At 44.1% G+C, this 20071-nt stretch overlaps 1 protein-coding gene across 1 annotated transcript; it reads left to right on the top strand.

The window, feature by feature from the left end:
* The first annotated feature begins 1725 nt into the window (after positions 1–1725).
* On the top strand, positions 1726–18006 carry LOC135904846 (pancreatic triacylglycerol lipase-like). The gene is made up of 7 exons (XM_065435831.1): positions 1726–1935; positions 7282–7360; positions 7976–8115; positions 10049–10363; positions 11646–11898; positions 16824–17018; positions 17690–18006. Exons 2-7 carry the CDS (start codon positions 7309–7311, stop codon positions 17953–17955), a joined length of 1221 nt encoding a protein of 406 aa, XP_065291903.1. The 5' UTR covers positions 1726–1935; positions 7282–7308; the 3' UTR covers positions 17956–18006.
* Positions 18007–20071: the final 2065 nt, after the last annotated feature.

Raw genomic sequence — 20071 nt, 5'->3', positions numbered from 1 at the left:
GAGGCGTCGCTTGCTGGGAAAGCTTGTGATACTTTGAAAGATAGCCAGTGCAAGAAATTACGCATACACAAAAAGAGCAATAAAGTTGGCAGGAAAAACGCAATGCATATGTAAGGCAATGCAATGTAAAAACACACTGACATGTAGAATAAAAAAATAGCTCGGGTGTGGGAGCATGCGCTTTCTCTATGAGGCTTTTTCAATCAACAAACTTCATTTCTCTCTTCTCTTCTCCCTCTTCTTTCATGTGCGGGTTGTTTTTCACGTTGAATTATTTTTAAGGCGTGAGGGTACAAAATTTGCATGTGAGTCTGAGGGGGTTGAATTCCTTGCATATCAAAGTTTTGTCAGTTAAGTGGTGCTGTCCGCGCACGTGCGCGATTTCACCACGTGTTCCCCTCCCCTCTTTCTCATCTTCCTATTCCCCCATTTACTCAGCGTAGAGCACCAAACCAGGTGAGTTTTTGGTTAACATTCCTGTCTTCTCTCTTTCTTTTCTCCTACCCCTGCTCCTCGCCAGTACATGAACTTGCTCAAATAAAGGTGACTCAGTATTCACCTCCAATTCACCTCCCCACAAATTCACCTCCCCACAAAACAAATCCGACTAATATTGCAAGGCGACACCCACAAAATATTAAACGAAGAACGACCACCTACATGCTCGTAAAAAAATTCAATAAGCGTTTGCTTCTTCCCCGCCTCAAATTTGCAATTACAGTACCAGGATATTAGAATAGTGTACGCTAATGACTGCCGGAGTCTTAATTCCAAAGGATCATGCCCGTTTCCGTGGAGGCAGTATCCAAGAGCAACAGATGCCAAAAATTTTTCGCAGTAGGCGGCCATTAAATAAACAAGCATTTATTTTGGCTTTGAACAACCTATAGGATGATATATTAGCGTTCACCGGGTAAGCTTTAATTGTATCAAGTGTAGACGCATGAAGAACCACACTAGACAAGAATCAATAGGCAACTTCGTTTTGTTTTTACTTATTACTTTCTTCGTTTACAGTAACTGTCTTTTGTTTCAGCTTTCCTTTTATTAGAAGAGACTGAAAAAGTTGTACAAATTACTACACATGACTTTACGAAGCATTTCCCGGCAGCACGTTTCAAATAAATTGCATAGCTCAGCTTATTGTTCTAGTATGCTTTGTGATCAATGACTTCTTTTGACGACAGCCTAAACATTTCAGTGAATCAAGTCACAATATCAGCAGCTGCTCTTAGCAAAGTGAACAGGTCCGAAAAACAAGACAGGCGCGAGCAAAGCAACGCTGTAGTTATCTAGGTCACGGATAATAAAAAAAAAAGAAACAAAGCTTGAACCTTGATGCAGAAGGGAGGTGTGCGTAGAGATCGAAGGCTGCGTTACGAAAAGTTCTCCGTGTTCACAGACACATGAGCACCAAGGCAAACAATACGTCTGCGTGAAGTACAGCGAGAGCACAAAACACGATGTGCCCTGTTCGGCGTGACCTCCGGGACATTGTAGCGCGCACTGATTGATTCTCTTATGCATGCAGCTCTAATCTCGATGTGGAAGATGCGGCAGAACATTGACATACACACGTGGTCGCCCGCATGGATTCATGTCAAGAGCAACATACGTTGGGCAGGAGTGATGCAGGCAGGCGGAGACGTGTATATATGAGCTTTCAGCGCTCAGCAATTCGGAACTCCTTTACCCTTGTCATGTCCAGTAAACACGAGCCATAAATCCGAACGGCAGAGTGCGGGTCACCACCTGGTTTCAGCATTTGACCATCTCCTGTTTTTGCTGTCAGAGAAAAGCAGGCCTGCTTCTGCAAGAAGCGTGACACGCGCTCCACTTTTTTTTTACCACGGGATTGGCTCTTTGATACAGCAAGGAATTCACCGCAGTCATCGCTCAGAAGGCTGTGCTTGTCGCAACGGGGAATTATACCAGGTAAGAGACTGCGTATATTCTATTTCCCGTCCTGAAAATCGATGAAATGACCGTGGAAACAAGGTTGTTTCTTTACTGAAGCTGTACGTAATAAAATATCCCTGTTTTAGAAAATTATATCACGCTAAAGTATAATTCAGCTGCCCTTAAAGAAATCTGTTGTGTAGAGTGAGTTGAAGCCAGTAAATGCTTTTCAACTGAAAGGAAAATAATTGGACCTGATTGTTTTTTTTTGGGGAAGGACATCAGTGCTGATGTTAGGTCGTCAGAGCGGATGTATTACTTTCTAGCATCAAGAGTTCTTGATGGTGTGATGTCATCCTATATCACACCATCAAACAGAACATAACGTCAGCATGCCAACGAGTAACTGTGTACAATCACTCATTGTTACAACCAGAAAGGTAAACCTTCTAACTCCTTTGCTTGAAGCTCTTGTACAATGCAACATCTTACTAAAAAGTAATGAAAATTGGAAGCTAGTATTTGAAAGCCCCGTGTTTTTCTGCTCTTGAAGTGGTACACGCACGTGATAAAGTATTGCAGCAATGAATGCGTTCCGTTTGCGCCGAAACTTTTTTTCTTTAGAACGTCGCACCTGTAATAAAGGTATAATTAACATTAGTTTCATTGAAAAGCAAGCTGCCATGACATATATCTGGAGTAATTTTGACCACCCGGCGTTGTTTACCGTGCACTGAAGTATGACTAGAAAGTCAAAATGCGTTTCGCCCTTATCTGAATGCGGGTTTCCACGTCTAGAAATCAGAACTCGCGACCTCTAGGTTGATGAGAGGATGACAGAAGGAACGAGCAGGGAGATTAACCAGAATTGCTCCTCTGCTTTAGAAAAGTGAAATAATTTAGCTAGAAATAAGCAAAACGAACATCTAAAATGCCAATGAATGAAAACACACATGTGCGTTAACCAAGCAGTAAAAAGCAGTCGAACAGCTCCAGATACATTTAGCGAACCTACCAGCGCATTTGTCATTTTGTGCGCACCTAATGACTGAAACTATTGTTCACTAACTTTTGCTCCGTGACAACCCGACTGTCGAACCGACTTGGGCTAGCAGGCAGATAATATATTTGGAAATGGAACGCAGGGCACTTACTCCCAGAACATATTTGCCAAACACACGGGGCCTCAGGCGATACCTTCCGCGCGTGAAGCGACGAAAGTGCTGCTACGCTTGCTAGAGGCAAGCAGACATTGCAGCCGCTTTTCGCATTATGGTAAACAATCACGTGTGTGCTTTTGTGCGATCACACATTGTCGGCGCAAGTGCAAATGCTGCACGCGGCGCTGTCAGTAGTTACGATTAGAATTATATAAGCACAAGGTATAGCGGCGCTATAAACAAGAAACCCAGCAAAGTGGCGTCAGAGCGTGAGAGCGCCGAGCGGCCAGCCGATATCAATGCCATTACTGTAATATTGACATATTTCTTCACTATTTCCGTCATTACCATAGAAAAATACTACCTTGTTTGTAGGCAGTGTCTAGCATTGTGGCATGCCACAAATTAAAACAGAGACATCAGAAGAAAAAAAAAATGGAGCGACTAGTGAGCAACTATATTCCCGCCAAAAATCAAGCCTGGTGGTATACTTTTGGGTCGGCAACCAGTAACATATCTAGGCAGTCTGTTCTATCTGGAACTGATACGAAGAAAAACAAGTTATTAAAGAAAGCAGTACCAGAACCGCACTTGTGCAATAACCAATAAACTTAACATCCAACTAGCTAGTATTGCCACTGAGAGAGGCACTGTTTCATGAATAACCTCCCTGAAACTAGTGAGGCTGTTATAGAGTGTAATTTTGAAATCGAATACCAGTGTTTAAAGAAACGGTTTTCCAATAATAAATCGACCTCTACGCGGTTCACTCGACGCGATACGTTTAATGTATGTCGTGTGTGTCTCTGATGTCTTTCGTGGGTTTCATGGCTTTCATGCAGGCCTGCATAAATGTCTCTGAGTTTATTAAAATCAGAGGATCCCCCAAAAAAACGCCAATTTTTCCTTCACGAACATCACAGCAGCGGCGGGCATGTTTTTTGTAGCGCTTGGCATTAACAAAAAAGTATTACCTATCTATGTCTAGGAACACGGCATTGTGTAAAAGTATTTTTTTGTATATCAGGTGTTTCAAGTAGCTTGAACAAACATTTAACATTAGGGTAGTACACCTTGACGTATGACACCAACAGATTATTGTTCGTAGTAGTCTTCAGTTCCTCAGACCATTTTTTAAAGGGCGTTTAATTAGCTAATTAGTAACGTTCAATTAGAACGATATATGTCTTAGGGCATAAGTGCTATCTTAAAGTGGTAGAGCGTCCAAGAAATGCTTCTTAAATATGTTTCCATGACGCTATAACGCGGCTCGTTTCTGTGGTTCTGAAGAAAGCCAATGGCACATGAAAAACAATGTCGTCACTGCGCCCTTCCACGTCCGAACTGCATTGCATTGAGTCAAATCCCCCCCCCACTCCCCCCCCCCCCGAAAAAAAAGAAAGCGAAAGGATTTGTTCGGTCATATAGAAACGCGAAGAAGGGTAATAGGTACGTCAAGGGGCAACGTGTTTAATTAATCACAGAAACAATTTGTAAGATGTCAAGTGGACATTGAATATCAGACACCTCTTACAGTGGCACATTCCGGGTCGAGAAGACTGTTCGTAATATTCAGAGCATGGCTGTTAAGCTAAGTAATTACACAGCACACTTATTTTCCCCATCACGAATGCATAGAAAGAGCTTATTAATTTAATTGTATATCGCATTGCTAAAATGTGAGGGTTCTTGTGTGATAAAGCTTGTGGTTCATTCTCAGAAAAGGAAATCGTTTACACTGAAGCTGAATCGGTCAGCAATAATCACGCGCGTGTTATGCTTTAGAGGTTGATTAAGAAAAAGTTCGTAGCTTCGTTTGTAAACTTTCTGCCGAAGTCTGTCCGAATTATCAAGCTTATGTTTTAAGATATATACAACAGTGTCGCTTATTCTTATCTATGAAGCCATACTGCCTTTTCTGCACGTGAACTGACCCTATGTGTAATATAGCCATTTCGTTGTAATAAAATTTTTATTTAATAGAAAGTGCCGTTCTCTTCAAACCTCTTTCGTCCTATTCCTAATTTCGCGGTGTACTCTCGGATATAAAATACTATTTCTTACCACGCGTTTACACCTCTGCAGGGCCGGCTTTTCAGTCACTAAGCTTTGAGTCATAGTACATGATTAAAGTTGCTGTGTCATCGAAAGAGAAATCTTCTGATGACAAAAGCTGGTGCAATTTTGGCTGCAATAGAGGGGAATTTATGGAGCCATTCCTAGAGAACTGTACAGTGTTGCCATATTCTTTTAATATATGCCCTAGGGTAAGTGACACCTGATTTGAGGATGACTGATATTTTGTAAATTTCCAGAATAAAAATTGTTACGAGTAGTTTCGACCACAAAGAAAAGGAGGGGGGGGGGGTATCTGGAAGCGATTAGGGAGGGGGCGCAAGAGATTGTGGAAATAATAATTCACGAGATCTAACGGCTATTGAAAAGCTGTTGTCTAGGCCTTCCAGAGTACTCGAATACATAGCATTGCGATGATGTCGAGTCAAAAGTTGAAAAACACAAAGCGATTTGTGGGGGAATGCATTTAGGTATTGAATTTATGCAGGCCTTTCAACACTGCGATATATAAGCCAAGATGTGCTCAAGTAAATGGGCCGCAACCGCACTTGTGACTTCCGATGTGCAGTAACGGCTCATGTTTGATAGCGCTGGCTCCCTATACCTTATATAACCCATAGAGAGAGCCTAGTAAATTTGGAGCGGCGAATACTCTAAGAAATCCCATTTAATGCCTGCAGCGAATCACAGAACGTGGGAAACGACACTGGTGGAAGGTAGCATTTACTGTGCGCTACTGCAATCGCGATCTGCGTAGTTTAGTAGTATGGTTGACAAAAATATAAATTTAAAAACAGAAAAAAATTATGGGGTTTTACGTGCCAAAACCAGTTTCCGATTATGAGGCACGCCGTAGCGTAAGACTCCGGAAATTTCGACCACCTGGGGTTCTTTAACGTGCCCCTAAATCTAAATACACGGGTGTTTTTGCATTTCGCCCCCATCGAAATTCGGCCGCCATGGCCGGGATTCGATCCCGTGACCTCGTGCTCAGCAGTTCAACACCATAGCCACTGAGCAACCGCGGCGTGTCTCGTGTTTAGTAGCCCAACACCATAGCCGCTAAGTAGCCATGGCGGGTTCTTGCAAGTATTTGAGCGTTCACTAAAGGCGCGTAGTCAATGGAGCGCCTAGGTACTGTAAATGCTGCCTAGCCTTAGCTATGTAACTATCTTGTTCAGTACATGAGTCAGAATGTGAAAGGTGTGGCCACATTGCTCCCCTGGTTGAGCATGTAGTACTATATTTAATGTGAAGTCCTTTCAGGCAAAAAAATTTAAGGTTTCGCCATAGCAGCAAGACACACACCCCATGCTTTTCGTCATCTTCCTCTGCAGTGATGGTTCACTGCCACCAGGCAGCACAGCGTAATAACAAATCATGCTGCACTAAGGACACAGGATGTCCCACTGCTTGGCGCAGCAGTATAATATAAATGCGTAACCTGCCAACATTCATTTATCATGCTATAGCCTTGCTAATGTACACCTATAAAATTAGGATTAAATAAGAAGGATTGAGCTGTTCCAAGAAAGTTTTCTTGTGGAACATTCTTTTTTTTAAAAAAAAAGGCGTTTCAAGGGTGTTTACAAGGGTGAAAAAACCGAAACACCCCTACTACATCCATAAGGGTGTGCAAATTTTAAGAGTGCAGTCGTGGCTGCCTGTTCTTGGTGACGACTCCCACGCAGGCGGCGTTGCAGCACCACGACGTCCACTTCCACCACCGCAGGCAACGTTTAACAAATATTGCGGGTTATTGACTACAGAAAGCCGCACGTATGATTTGTTGTCCATTTGAATGAGATGTACGGAAGGTAACTTTAATTTTACAATCATTCATGATTAAAATTCAAACTAATTTCGGGCCTACGACACACGTTGCGTTACATTTGCATTTGATATCGACCACGCCGTCACACCGCCTCACGAGAACCATTGCGGAACTTACCTTAGCAGCTTCGTTTTACAGGAGAACAGCAGACGCTATGCTAGCGTATGATATTTGCAGGACAAGGTTGCAGATACGAACTTGCCGACAGGCCGAATCGCTGCCTTATCTTTCTCGTGTCATGCCAACTCCACACGTGCAGATGTAAAGGTCATTATGATTGATATACGCCTTCTATGTCTCTTTGCATCATAGGTTGAAATTCAAGGCTCGACAAAGAACATGCTTGTCCCTTCCTGGCAGTTCAAAATAATGAAAATACGCTGCATATTATGTAAGTTTTCAAGAGCCACTGGCAAGTAACGTGCCAGGAAGCGTCATTATAATCTGCTTTTGCTTCTTGAGTGCTTACTCTAGGGTGATGATGATGAACAAAAGAACGAAAAAAAAACGTTCACGGGTAATTGTTCACGGGTATGCAGTTAAAGTGAATTTCTCTCTATATATCATTTAATCTTTCAGCATCTTCCCTCATTTCTGCATAAAAGGAAATATATTTTACAAGTTAGCTGTTAAGGAATGTGTTGTGAAGGGTAGTTGGAAAACTCGTGCTGCTAAGTTAAAAAATAGAAATCTTCAAAATTTTTGTTCATCTTGCTTGAATAAACTGCAGATTCTGATACCCAAACTAGAAATACGATATTGTTTTGATTTTCGCATTTTTCGAATTGAGTAAAAAATGGTAACGTTTGCGCAGTCACATGAGTACACAACCAATTACAAAGCGAGAAAAATACACAATAAAAAAGCGCAAATTTGATAGCTCCCTGTCCAGTAACCCGAGTGCTATAATGTTCGGTTTGTTAGAACAAACTGCACCTGACGTCCATTAAAAAAGTAAAGGCCACTCATGTGAACATATCTTTTAACCCAACCATCGCCATACAAGCGGGACCGAGTTTTTTGGTGACCGTGCTAGCAACCGCTGCGGTCTGCGCTTCTCACGAAGACTACATTGAACTTGGAGAAAGCAAGTCTGGGGATGTTGAAATAATCAAAGCCATCGACTACGACACTGAAATTGCAAAGGTGAGTTCACAACCAATGCTCACTGCAAACAAGACGCTTCCAGGCTACCGCCTCTGAAGAAAAAAAAAAGGCGAATGTGGGCCCCCGCATCCACAAAGTAGTGTAGACGCTAGGGAATTTAGTAAGAACAGGCACTGACCAACCATGTGAGAGAACATTATGTTAGTGAAGGCAACCAACCAAACACAAACCGTTCTTATACGGGACACAAGGCATAAAACAACGTGACTTCTTGGTTGAATTCCAATGGGGTCCAAGGGGAGGGGGATACGTTTGCATTATTTATGCAACTATGCGTCATATCGAGTCTTTTAACACAGACGAGGTACTCTGCCGCTTTTTATTGCAAATATAAAACATTCCTTCGAAAGTGAGAACGTCACAATTTCTGCGGACCTCAATGTGCCATTCGACGTTGTTAAATGGCTGCCCAGGATTATATACTTATGTCCACTACTCGGGAAATAATTATGTTCACTAGATAAATTTATATAGACGTTGGTGCTTATGTATACGGGGCCGAATTCACGAAGCATTTACTTTGTAAGTGCAGTTTGCTATTGACCGCCTAGCGGCTGTAATAACATGCCCTAATGAATATTGGCTTACGCCTGTTTTTCCGGGCAATTCTAGCCCAAAAACGTTCTTTGAGAATATGGTTCCTGATCAGCAAACATTTGTAAAACGTTGGGAGAACATATAACTATATTTTTATCCCTTTCTTTCTGATCGCATTATCTGCAGCGCTTCCTGGTATATTTCAGGTGCCATAGAAGGGCAGTACACCCAGTTTCTTCTATGGCGAACAACGTCAACCTAAATGTCTCTAATAAAGATATTAATAATATCATAAAAAACGTTCTCTACGAACGTTTCCATTGGCACGAGCAATCTCCTAGTGATGATGTCAGTGAAATAAACGACAACAAATTGGGCCATTTGAGAAATGAAAATATTTGTTATAATTTTGATGTCCCAAGCACATTGCAGAAAGTAAATTGCGGATATACATTTGTGCTTGTACTGTATTTATGACACTTTGCGCGGAAGCCTTCCACACTGACAGCAGCATTAGAACATGTCAGCTGTTGAAGCAAAATGGGAGGGACACGCTGCACATTCGCGACACGACGCGCTATCGGTTATCAAGAGACAATTGTTTCTGTGTTCTAATAATGTACAGGATTGTTCGTTCACTGCTAGGGGAAACATGGACTTAGCGTTCGAGCGCTATAGAAGCTTAAATTTAGACATATGTGCTGAAGAGTAACCTTGATTATATCTGCGTTGGGGGTCATCAGATATTTCTCGCATAAAGTTGGAAAAAAAATTGGAATCATGCGACTGAATTATAATGAGGTGCTTCCCCTAAGAGTGGACGACCCTGTACAATTTCTTATGGGTCTGCACGACTAACACGGCCGCATTTTAACGTAAAAGCACGAGCATTCCTACTTTCGCATATGTTGATAAGGCAAAACCACACAGACGGACGGGAAAGACAAAATGCGATGTTCTTACTTTCTCAGTACTTTCGTGCTATAAACCTGCTAAGATATCCCAGCCAACCATGCTGAATTTTTAGCCTGAGCATTCGCACGTTCTAGCTCTGCCATGGACAGGACAAGGCTTGGTGCATCCCCTTGGGCATCATGCCGAAATGACTGATGAAACAAGCCCGCTTCTCGATACATTTATAACGTCGGTTCATTTTCTTCGAATCTCTTCGACCGACATAGGCATAGGCGACCGACGTTTAGCTTGCGCTGCGTTTACTTATGATGTCTGGAAATATCGCTCTTTGTTGGGAGACACGTGCACATACTAGTATCCACGAGCGGCCTTTTCCCATATGGTGAAGTGTTAGTATCCTAACCAATAAGCATGTCAGCAAGAAACTCCTGAGACATCGCACCTCTGCATTGCCTTTCAGCAGCAACGAAAGAAGATAGAGTTGCTCCACGAGAGCGTCTGTTACACCGGCGTGGGATGCTTCTCGAGGTGGGACCGCATGACTCACCCAATAGCACTGCCCCAAAATCCACGAGACGTGGGCACGCAGTTCCACGTGTACAGCCGGCAAAACGACGACATTCCGACAGTATTTACGGAACCGGGGCCTAGGTCCATCGCTTCCTATACGCATTTATTCCGGGAACCCAGGAAGCTGGTGGTTCTCCTGCACGGATTCACGCAGTCCGTCGCTTCTCCGTGGCTCCATTACACCAAAACATCTCTGCTCAAGAAGGTACAGATTTGCACTTTTCGAGGGAATTTTAATTCTTTTTCGCTGCAGCTTGGCTGCTAAACCAGTAGTCCAATCGAGTCAGTGTTACGTCTCCGATTTGGTGGGGGGTATGCTGCACCAGTAATAGAGCACCACTTCACGAGTGACGGGTGCTTTGTTCAAGCACTATGGCGAAACACTGTTGCAGAACTTTCGTGAAGGGCCCCTCACCAGGCCCCATAGCAAATTTGGGTTATACGCTGGAAGTTGTCACGTGTCCTCTAGGGAGCGTTCTGCCGCAAAAAAATTTCAAATCGGCTCATTAATAGCTGAGATAAAAATATTTCAGCGCCGCGAACCCATGATTTCAACAGGTGGGTTCCACTGCCAAGCAAGACGCTCTGTCCACTCGCCCCGTTTAGCCTTCGCAAGCGAAATTCCTTCCCTGCGTTCTCCTATACCAGAGCTCGAGGATCGCGTGACGCATACGTCACAGGCCCCGCGTCCATTTCTTTCTCCTCGCTTTTTTTTTTCCTGCGCTACGCATTTCCGTTGACTGTGCCGCGCGCGAGCTGTTGTCTCAATCGCGCAGCGCATGATTTCGCGCGCTGTGCGCAAGAAAACATGACTAGCGGATAATTCAGTGCTACACGAATACTGTGGCAGCACAAGCGGATCGCAGAGCGTGATCACGCGCTGGAACACGGTAGAAAATGGCATAGTTTCGGTACCTGCGCACGTGACTGCACGACCATGGGAACAAGCAGACGAAGCGGAAGTACATCTCTCTTGCTTCGGTGCGAAGTAAAACAAAAATACGCAGACATTCGGTTTGTGCGTTTTATTATTTCTCTAAAGTTCAATTCGTCAATTCAAGCAACGGATCGCACAGATAACAGATGTTGTCTTGAATAATTCTCGAAGTCACGTGTCACCACGAGCGGCGTCACATTGCGGACACCATTACGTAGGCGCAGCAGCACGACTACGTCACAGTCCTTCTCCGGGCGGATTCGCCGCGAGTGAAGAGGAGAAACGACGTTCGGATTGAAATTTCAGGCCTTTCCGCGGCGCGTAGCGATGTAATTCTTCGCAAACACGATCATGGGCGGGCATTGTATGCTCTGCGCTTGTCAGCTAAAAATGGCCAGACCTGGTGAGGGGCCCCTTTAATGCAAGCCTATATTCCCCTTTTTCTCCTTGTTTACTTGCTCTTGTGCCGAATATCACAGGATATTGTTTCCATGTGCCTTGTTGCTTCTCCCGTGCCTGAGGTTCTCGGGTGCGTCAACGCGACACGCAGGAGGATGCCATTGTGATACTGGTGGACTGGGCCAACGGCTGCCGCTCCCCCAACTATTTCGCGGCTGCAGGCAACAGCGCTCTCATCGGGCGCCAGGTGTCTCTAGCGCTGCAATCATTGGTACGCGTCTTTCCTGACGCTGTGGATCCTGCCAACATCCATGTAGTCGGCTTCAGCCTGGGCGGTCAAGCGTCTGGCTTCTGCGGCCGCCACTTTCTCAACTCGACAGGACGCAGCTTGGGCAGGATCACTGGTGTGGACATATACCCTCTATTGCGCTTGAAAAGCCATCTTGGGCTCACGCAAAATGTAGGGCCGGTATAGTGTAACGATTCCTATATGGGGCTAGATTCTATTCCCTTCCTGTCATTCAACGATCACGACCGGGCAGTCCTGCTTCTAACGCAGGTGAAGTGCCACTCGGACCACTGATGAAGCATGAAAAGGAATTGCACTGGAATAGAATCTTCGCATTAACGCGGCTCAGTGCCCTAAAACAGCACCGGGATTAAATTATGGTTTTACGTGCGAAAACCACTTTCTGATTATGAGGCAGGCCGTATGGGGGTCTCCGGAAATTTGGACCACCTGGGGTTACGTAACGTGCACCTAACTATAAGTACACGGGTGTTTTCGCCCCCCATCGAAACGCGGCCGCCGTGGCCAGGATTCGATCCCGCGACCTCGTGCTCAGCAGCCCAACAGCATAGCCACTGATAAATCATGGCGGGTGAGAACAGCACCAAAGAAGACATACGTACACAGCGTAACAATGAATGGCAACGGAATGCTTTATTTGAAGGGCGACGTTTTTTTTTTTTTTTTCGTGCGTTAGCAATTGTAAGCAAGTTCATCCGAGCCTTTTTACCAGCCATTACGAAGCTGCGCATAAAAGTTCGATTTCATTTTCAGGGAGACTAATCAAGAGACTGCTGACACAATCGGCCTTTCTGCGTTCAATTTCGTTATCCTCTGTTTCTCATGTTAGCTTGTCTGGATGCTTGCGCCGTAACGTCAATTCAAGGACGGCGTGGAAGGCAGAGTACCGAATTCCCATTGGTGGTGATGAAGGGTAAGATTACCGGGCACAGCAGTGTTTCCAGAATTTTAGCTATGTTCTCTTAATCTGTCACTTACACATCAATTGGAATGCACGGTTCGTATATCTTTTCACAGGACAATGGCAGCAAGTAGAGAGCCTGTTGCGTGCATGCCATTGTCTTCGGCACCTAATCTTCCGTTGTAATCTTCCGGCGTTGGTTCGGCGTTTCTGAGTTTATCTTGGAGAAGATAAGCAATTTGCGCAAAACTGCTTCGCAGAAAAAGTGCATTGTCTAATGGTTGTTGCTCAAGCATTAAAAAAAGATAAAGGTAAAAGAAATAAAGGTAAAGGAAAAAGACGACTGGATGCGTATTGCATAATCACGCACGCAAGCTATCCAGGAAATATACTATAAGGTTGGGAAATTAGCTGCCAACAAAAATAATTTTGCCAGTAGCCTTCTCGGTGGGCCTCTAAAAATAGTCTGAATTCGTTTGCGCAGCTGAGTAATGCGTGGAAAGGTAAGGCTTTTGTACTTCGACTAAAGCACGTAGTTGCTATTCAGCGCTGTGTGTGCGCGTAGGTGTCTCCCTTTGTTGTTCCTAAAATATTAGATGATAATTAGAGCAATAAAATTATTCTTATCTGTGGCTTTCAGTTACGTTGCTGCGTAAGAGATAGAGACACAGAGCGTAGCGACACTTCTGCATAAAATAAATAATTAAATTATGAGGTTTTACGCGCCAAAACCACGATCTGATTATGAGGCACGCCATAGTGGGGGATTGAATTGGACAAACTTTAATAAAAGTCCTGCAGGACGCACGTCAGCGCGCAGCTACACGGGTGTTTTCGCATGTCACCCCTATCGAAATGCGGGCGCAAGTTTTGCATATATACTCGTTTTAGATACCATTCCCGCTTTATTTTAAATGCACTTGCAGCTCCTACCAAAAAGACGCGCTGCGTAAATATTTACTATAACTTTCAGTTCATGATTTCAGTTACCATACATACATACATACATACATACATACATACATACATACATACATACATACATACATACATACATACATACATACATACATACATACATACATACATACATACATACATACATACATACATACATACATACATACATACATACATACATACATACATACATACATACATACATACATACATACATACATACATACATACATACTCTAAAGATAATTTATAACTTGAGAAATCAGCGGGTCTTGTTTGTTCGTTCGTTTGTCACGCTTTGGTTCAGGTACCGCACGACGCAACGTTAGAAAAGAAAAAAAGATAGCCGAACAGGGTACCTGGGATAGAATAAGCGGGGACATGGTTTAAGCCTGGCGTCGTAACTACCCCGCCGCGGCCACTTTGCGCAAGCGAAGAGATAATAGCCGATTTGTTTATACGTCGTTCCACATCGGAAGATATTTAAAATGAACAAAATAAGTACACTCGTGAAATTTGTTTTCTGTATACTTGCGTGAAGCGAAAAGTCTGTAAGGGATACAGTGAATAGTTTTGCTGGGCTATAGCGAATAATTACGTAACATATAATGTAGATTTGAAAGTTTATTCGACAAACGAAGGGAAAAGCGTGCCTAGAAAGGTTGCTTCATAGAATATTTGGCACAGTCGCGAGGTTCGAAAAGTGACGTACGTCAAGCGCCCTGTGCCGAGAGAATTTCTGAAGCATTCAGTTGAGTGCTGTTAGGGTGTACTTATATTCCAGGAGTTTTAAAGATTGCGAATGTGCTTGTTAGAGTAGTCCAGGAGATTCCAGGAGTTCTTCAAGTGACACAGGAGCTTTCGCCGTATTTTAAGCATCGGTGGTTTTGAAGATCCCATGGTAGTCACTTCGAAGGCTCATAAAGCGAGAGAAAGAGAAATGGGGTGGGAAAGGCAGGGAACTTAGCCATAAGAGCGTCTGGTTTGCTACCCTGCACTAGGGGAAGGGGAAGGGGAAAAGAAAGACGGAAAGAATAGCGAAGCGATCAAGCAAAGGCGCGAAATAAAAATACGGGAGGTGGCAAACGTCTGCGAGAACTACAGGGCGTTTCAGCAAAGTCAAGGTAAACATTAAAAAATCCAAGCTTAAGTTACGTGAATAAACTCACTTAGTATTGTTCGCTGTCTTAAACAACTCACAGTATCTTTCACTATGATCTTAAGTAATTAATTGTAATTAATTAAAGAAATTTGAAAGTATCAATTTAAACGCAGGATCTTTAATGTAGAAGTTGTACAGCCTACTGAAAAATGTCCAACAACCCTTTTCCGTGGCGATAGCTGCAGCTGTTCTAATTTTTTCTGGGCTGTAAAGAAAGCACGCAAGAGTTGAAAAAGTACCGCGTGAATGCGCACTTATGCATGCGACATCAGTGCCCTCGAAGATGCCATGAACGAATAGTCGATGATGCACGCAGACCGAACGCCCGAACAGCTGCAGCTGTTCTAATTTTTTCCGGACTGTAAAGAAAGCACGCAAGAGTTGAAAAAGTACCGCGTGAATGCGCACTTATGCATGCAACATCAGTGCCTTCAAAGATTCCACGAACGAATAGTCGATGATGCACGCAGACCGAACGCCCGAACAGACTTTGAGCAACTGAAGTAGAATACAATGGTCGTGGCTTCCACTTTTGCCTAGACATCTTGTCAGTTGAAGCGATGGAATATGCGATAAATAACGCATGGTATTTCTTGAAGCTCTGCCAGTGTTTTTGCTGTTGACAGGGTAAAGGGCCAGGAAGGCGGAGAGCAGGAGGAGGAAGTCGCACTCCTCATCAACGATGCATCGCCATCGTGGATGACGGGTGGGACCATCACCTATAATTTTAGCGGCCTATACATGCCTTCAGTCTGCGTGCAGCGTCGATTTACTTCGATGGTAGAATGTTTGAGTACACACTAATGTCGCTGTACGCAAGCGCGTAGTCACGTGGTATTTTTTTCAAATATCGCGCGCTTTGGTTGCAGGCCGGAAAAATTAAAACCACTGCAGTTATCAGCACAGAAAGAAAATATTTGGATGTTTTTCACTAGGCTCTACAACTTCTACACAAGCTTTTGCATTTAAATCAAAGCTTCAAAAGTTGGTTATATAATTATTTTTTATTAATTACCTAAACTCATAGTAAAATATAGTTTTAGTTGGTCAAGAGGACTGCGAGGAATATCAACTTGGTTGCATTCTCGTAGCTCAAACGATAATTTTTTTAACATTTGGCCCGGCTGAGCTGAAACACCCTGTATAGTCTCTCTAATAGGCCCTGAAGTTATTACGGAGGTTCAGAACTGCAGTTCGCAGTAATCGAGTCGAGGGAGTCGAAGTGTCAATGAAGCCTATGGCTAATTTAAGGTTACATGTGCAATTATATGTGGCCCATCAGTATTTAAGGTTTCTTAAATGCGGCTTTAACGATAGCACTACTCACGTACGGCCGACCAATAGTATGTTGAAAGGATCCAGGAGACAGCAGGAGACAAGTACTATCTCCTTTTGAACGACCACAAAAGGTTACGTAAGTTGCGCAAGTGCATCGTTCTCCGGAACGGGCTGATAGAAACCGTAGCTGCATTATAGGGCCCAGCTTACCCTAACAAAAGAGGCCATCCTTTTTATTCATAAAGGCGTTTTTGAGCACAAATGTCATAAATAGAGGCCCTATCGTAAGATAAAGGCACGGATAGGCATTAGCAGATTTCTTATTAACACTTGATAAGTTCATATATCAAGAGGCGGATGTTCATAAAAAGAAAGAGCTAAAAAAATTGCTTCTAGTTATAATTAAGTAGCTCCGGAGCTCTTATGAAACATATAAATACAATAATGTGACAACTTAGCCTCTTCATCAAACTGACACAGCGCAGTCTCACTCCATGGTGTGTGTCAAACAAATTAATTATTAGCACTTTCCCCTTTCCCAGCTGTGTTGGAATGGCGTTGCCCGTCAACCAAATTCAAAGTATTTGATCAAGAGGAATTTGATCGACCAGGAGGGTGAGACTGCAACCGTAGCAGTCTACTTCAAATGCGCTCTAATTTCATTAGCTGAACGACAAACATTGTGCGAGGGCTAACAGTGCGCGTCTTTACTGCGCAGCCCTGGATCCAGCGGGTCCGCTCTTCGAGGAGAGCGACGTCCACGTGAGCAAGGCGGATGCGATGTTCGTGGACATTATCCACACCAGTTACGGCTGGAACGTGCTCAATGGGGACCTTGGCATGCAAGCTGCCGCCGGCCACGTGGACTTTTATCCCAATTTCCAGGAGAGGCAACCTGGTTGCGACACTTTTAGTGCGTATACGGAGATCTAGCGTCAGCGTGCACGCAAGAGCGGTTCTCTTATCGCTCATCATTTCTTCCGGTCAGATCAGTGAGGTCACACGTAAGGCGATGAGTGACGCAACAACGTTACCGCTATGTTTGAGTCTTTTGAAGTAACTCTCTTCTCCTCAGCTTTTCAGTGGGGTACTCTTTAAATGTGCACTTGCAAAGAGACGAGTGACCTGTGCTCGTAGAAGCGATAGGAATTCTAGATGTTGCTGTATTTATTGCTGCTGTCTAAGCGATGAACGTCTGAAAAGATAAGCTGCTGGAAAGCCGGCACGCAATTCGCATTATTTTCGTACTTTTTCCTGGTGCTCACATGCTGTGTGGAAATGTTTGCGCTCCCCTGAGCAAAATATACGGACCAGGGATTCTCTGATAAAGCCGATTTTTTTTCTTCTTCTCCGCATATGAATGTAACTTGAAATTCAGTACTGCAGTCCAAATTTGTCATTGAGAACTTTCCAATGCATTCATCAACTTCAGTTACTGCGCCTGGATTACGAATAAATAGTATTTTTTTTCTGTGAGCCAGCAGTCCGTATATTTTTGCTCATGGGTTACCTGTTGTTCGAACCGCGTTTTACTGAATGTCCAGCTGCAGTCAAACGGCAATGCGCACTCTCATTTCGCTCCAGGTCTTTCCTGTCGCCACAGGAGGGCGCACAAATACTTCGTCGAGTCCATTTTGTCTGATTCGTGCAAGTTCGTGTCCACTGCATGTCGACCGGGCGTTACTGAAACGAAATGTGACCAGCTTCCTAGCGGCGAAATGGGCTACGGCAGCGAGAAGGCACCCGGACGTGGCGAACAATTCCTGAGAACAAACAACGAACCACCCTTTTGCCTGCCAGTCGAGTCGGGCAGTGCAACGTCCAGATATGCCGAACATCAGCCTGAATAATACAATAATAAAGGAATGTGGCGGGCTTAGCAACAATTTCGTGATTGCAGTTCACAAATTATATGGAGCAGTTACGGAATCATGGTAGTACCTGCGGGGTTCGTTGGACGAATCACGTGTGCGTATTGCACTCGCAACCATTTTGCGAGATGACGGAGAAGGGAACAGGGAGAAATGCAATGAGAACTCGCGAGGCAGACGCGACGTATAGCGCTCGATCTAGGACGTCTGCCAAGCAGCCGGCTACGAACACGGAACCCATTATCCTGCTAGTGGCACAGCGCAACTCAGTCTCCGAGTCGGCTATGACGTAGTCAGCGTAAGAAAGGACAGGCCCCATGCTGGAGTTGCTGTACGGGATTTGGAATTTCAATGCTGCAAGAAAAACAGAGCAAACAAACTACGCCATTATTTTGATAACTTTTCTAACTCCCCATATAGTACACTCTTAAAGGTCACCGCGTTGCCTTTTAAATATATATCGTCACTCTTGAAGTATGTTTTCGAAGCTGCGACTACAGCGAAAAAAATCGGCGCAGTCGCAAGCGTCCAAGTGTGAATTGTGTACAGTGCTTTCACGTGTCCTGGCAAAAATGCAATATTAGTATATATTTGGGACACGTAAGCTCGACTGAAACTCGCAAGGGCTCCGAGAACAAAATCACAGTTGTTTTTTTGTTCATAATATCTGTTTCCTATTGGACAGCCGCCTTCTCTAATGATCTGCAATAGAGTGTAAAACTGGGTGAGTTGGCCGATCTTCATATTAAAGGCAGCGCAAAAATAATGGCAGCAAAAGACAGAATTACACAGGACAGGCGATGTGATATAATGATATGCCCATTGGGCCAATAATGATATGCCCAATGTCACGAATGGTTGGCAAGATAAATATACGTACCTGGTAGCGAAGCTTCTGTACAGTAGAAGCCCATACGTTCCAAACATGGCGGTTCATCGGCAGTTCATGTGACTTAGCGCCACATGTGTGACGAGGCATAGCATTCTTCCGGCTGAACACAAAACACAGCGACGCCATATCCATTAAAAAAGAAGTGACGACATTTTTGTTGTCAAAGGCGCGACATTTGTTTTTGTGGCCTGCCACTAGAGCTGCCTTTTCAAATGCCTCTTAATTTGACTCGATGGGCGTTTCGAACTTTTAGCACGGAAATCGATGCAGCAAATCGTCACCCATACGGGTGTCAAAAATCGTACCCATGAACAAAGTTTTTTTTCCCAAAGCAGAAAAAGCTTATTACCTTGAGCGCTGGTCGGCATCATCACATCCCTAGCTCTTAAACCAGCACAGCCGCATGAAGGCAGCTATAGTAAATAATTACCTGGTTGGCGTAACTCACTACTATTGACTAATGGGTTGAACAACGATGAAATACAGCCTGGCAAACACCCCGCCACCCGAATTCAAACAATCTTTGGCAACCCAAACAGCACAACGTGTTAGGGGACCGTATAGTAGTAGGTGAACTTTACGAGCACGCCTTTCTGCACGCATCAACAGTGGGACCGTACTGCAATTGATAACGGCGTAAACGCCACGCCCCCTTTTACAGCGAGTGCTGAAAAACATGTATTTCTGATAAAGGATCAAGTAAAACAGATTTGTCTATTTTTTCTCCCCACAAGTACGTAACATTAAGTAGGAATTTTATTTTGTTGAATGAAATCAAGCTTTCTTGCTCCATTCTGAAATAGTCGCGCTTTAATCGCTGCTCCATAACCAAAATCGCGGAACTAAACAAGAACATCGAAACACACTGCGCCCAGTTATGCAATCAGGATTGGGACGAGGTATGCGACGCCATTGACGGCAACATCAACACGGACAAGACGTGCAAGATACTGAAGCACCTGCTCGACCCGTCGGGCACGAAGACAACGGCGAAAACGGAAATGACCAAGCTCAGACACGAGTACACAGGAAACATCCCTGAGATGGGTGATGAAATCGTGAAGCTCTACCTTGAGAGACCTCCAACCGTTGAACAACGGAACTACTCGGGCTCTCCCAACGAGGACCTCGAGAGAGACTTCTCCTAGCAAGAAATCAGGGTGGTCCTGCACATCATCAAGGCGAAGTCGGCTCCGGGGCCCG

The sequence above is a fragment of the Dermacentor albipictus genome, chromosome 1 (assembly GCF_038994185.2).
Source record: "Dermacentor albipictus isolate Rhodes 1998 colony chromosome 1, USDA_Dalb.pri_finalv2, whole genome shotgun sequence".
NCBI classification, from domain to species: domain Eukaryota; kingdom Metazoa; phylum Arthropoda; class Arachnida; order Ixodida; family Ixodidae; genus Dermacentor; species Dermacentor albipictus.
This window is presented reverse-complemented; position numbering and strand designations above follow the sequence as displayed.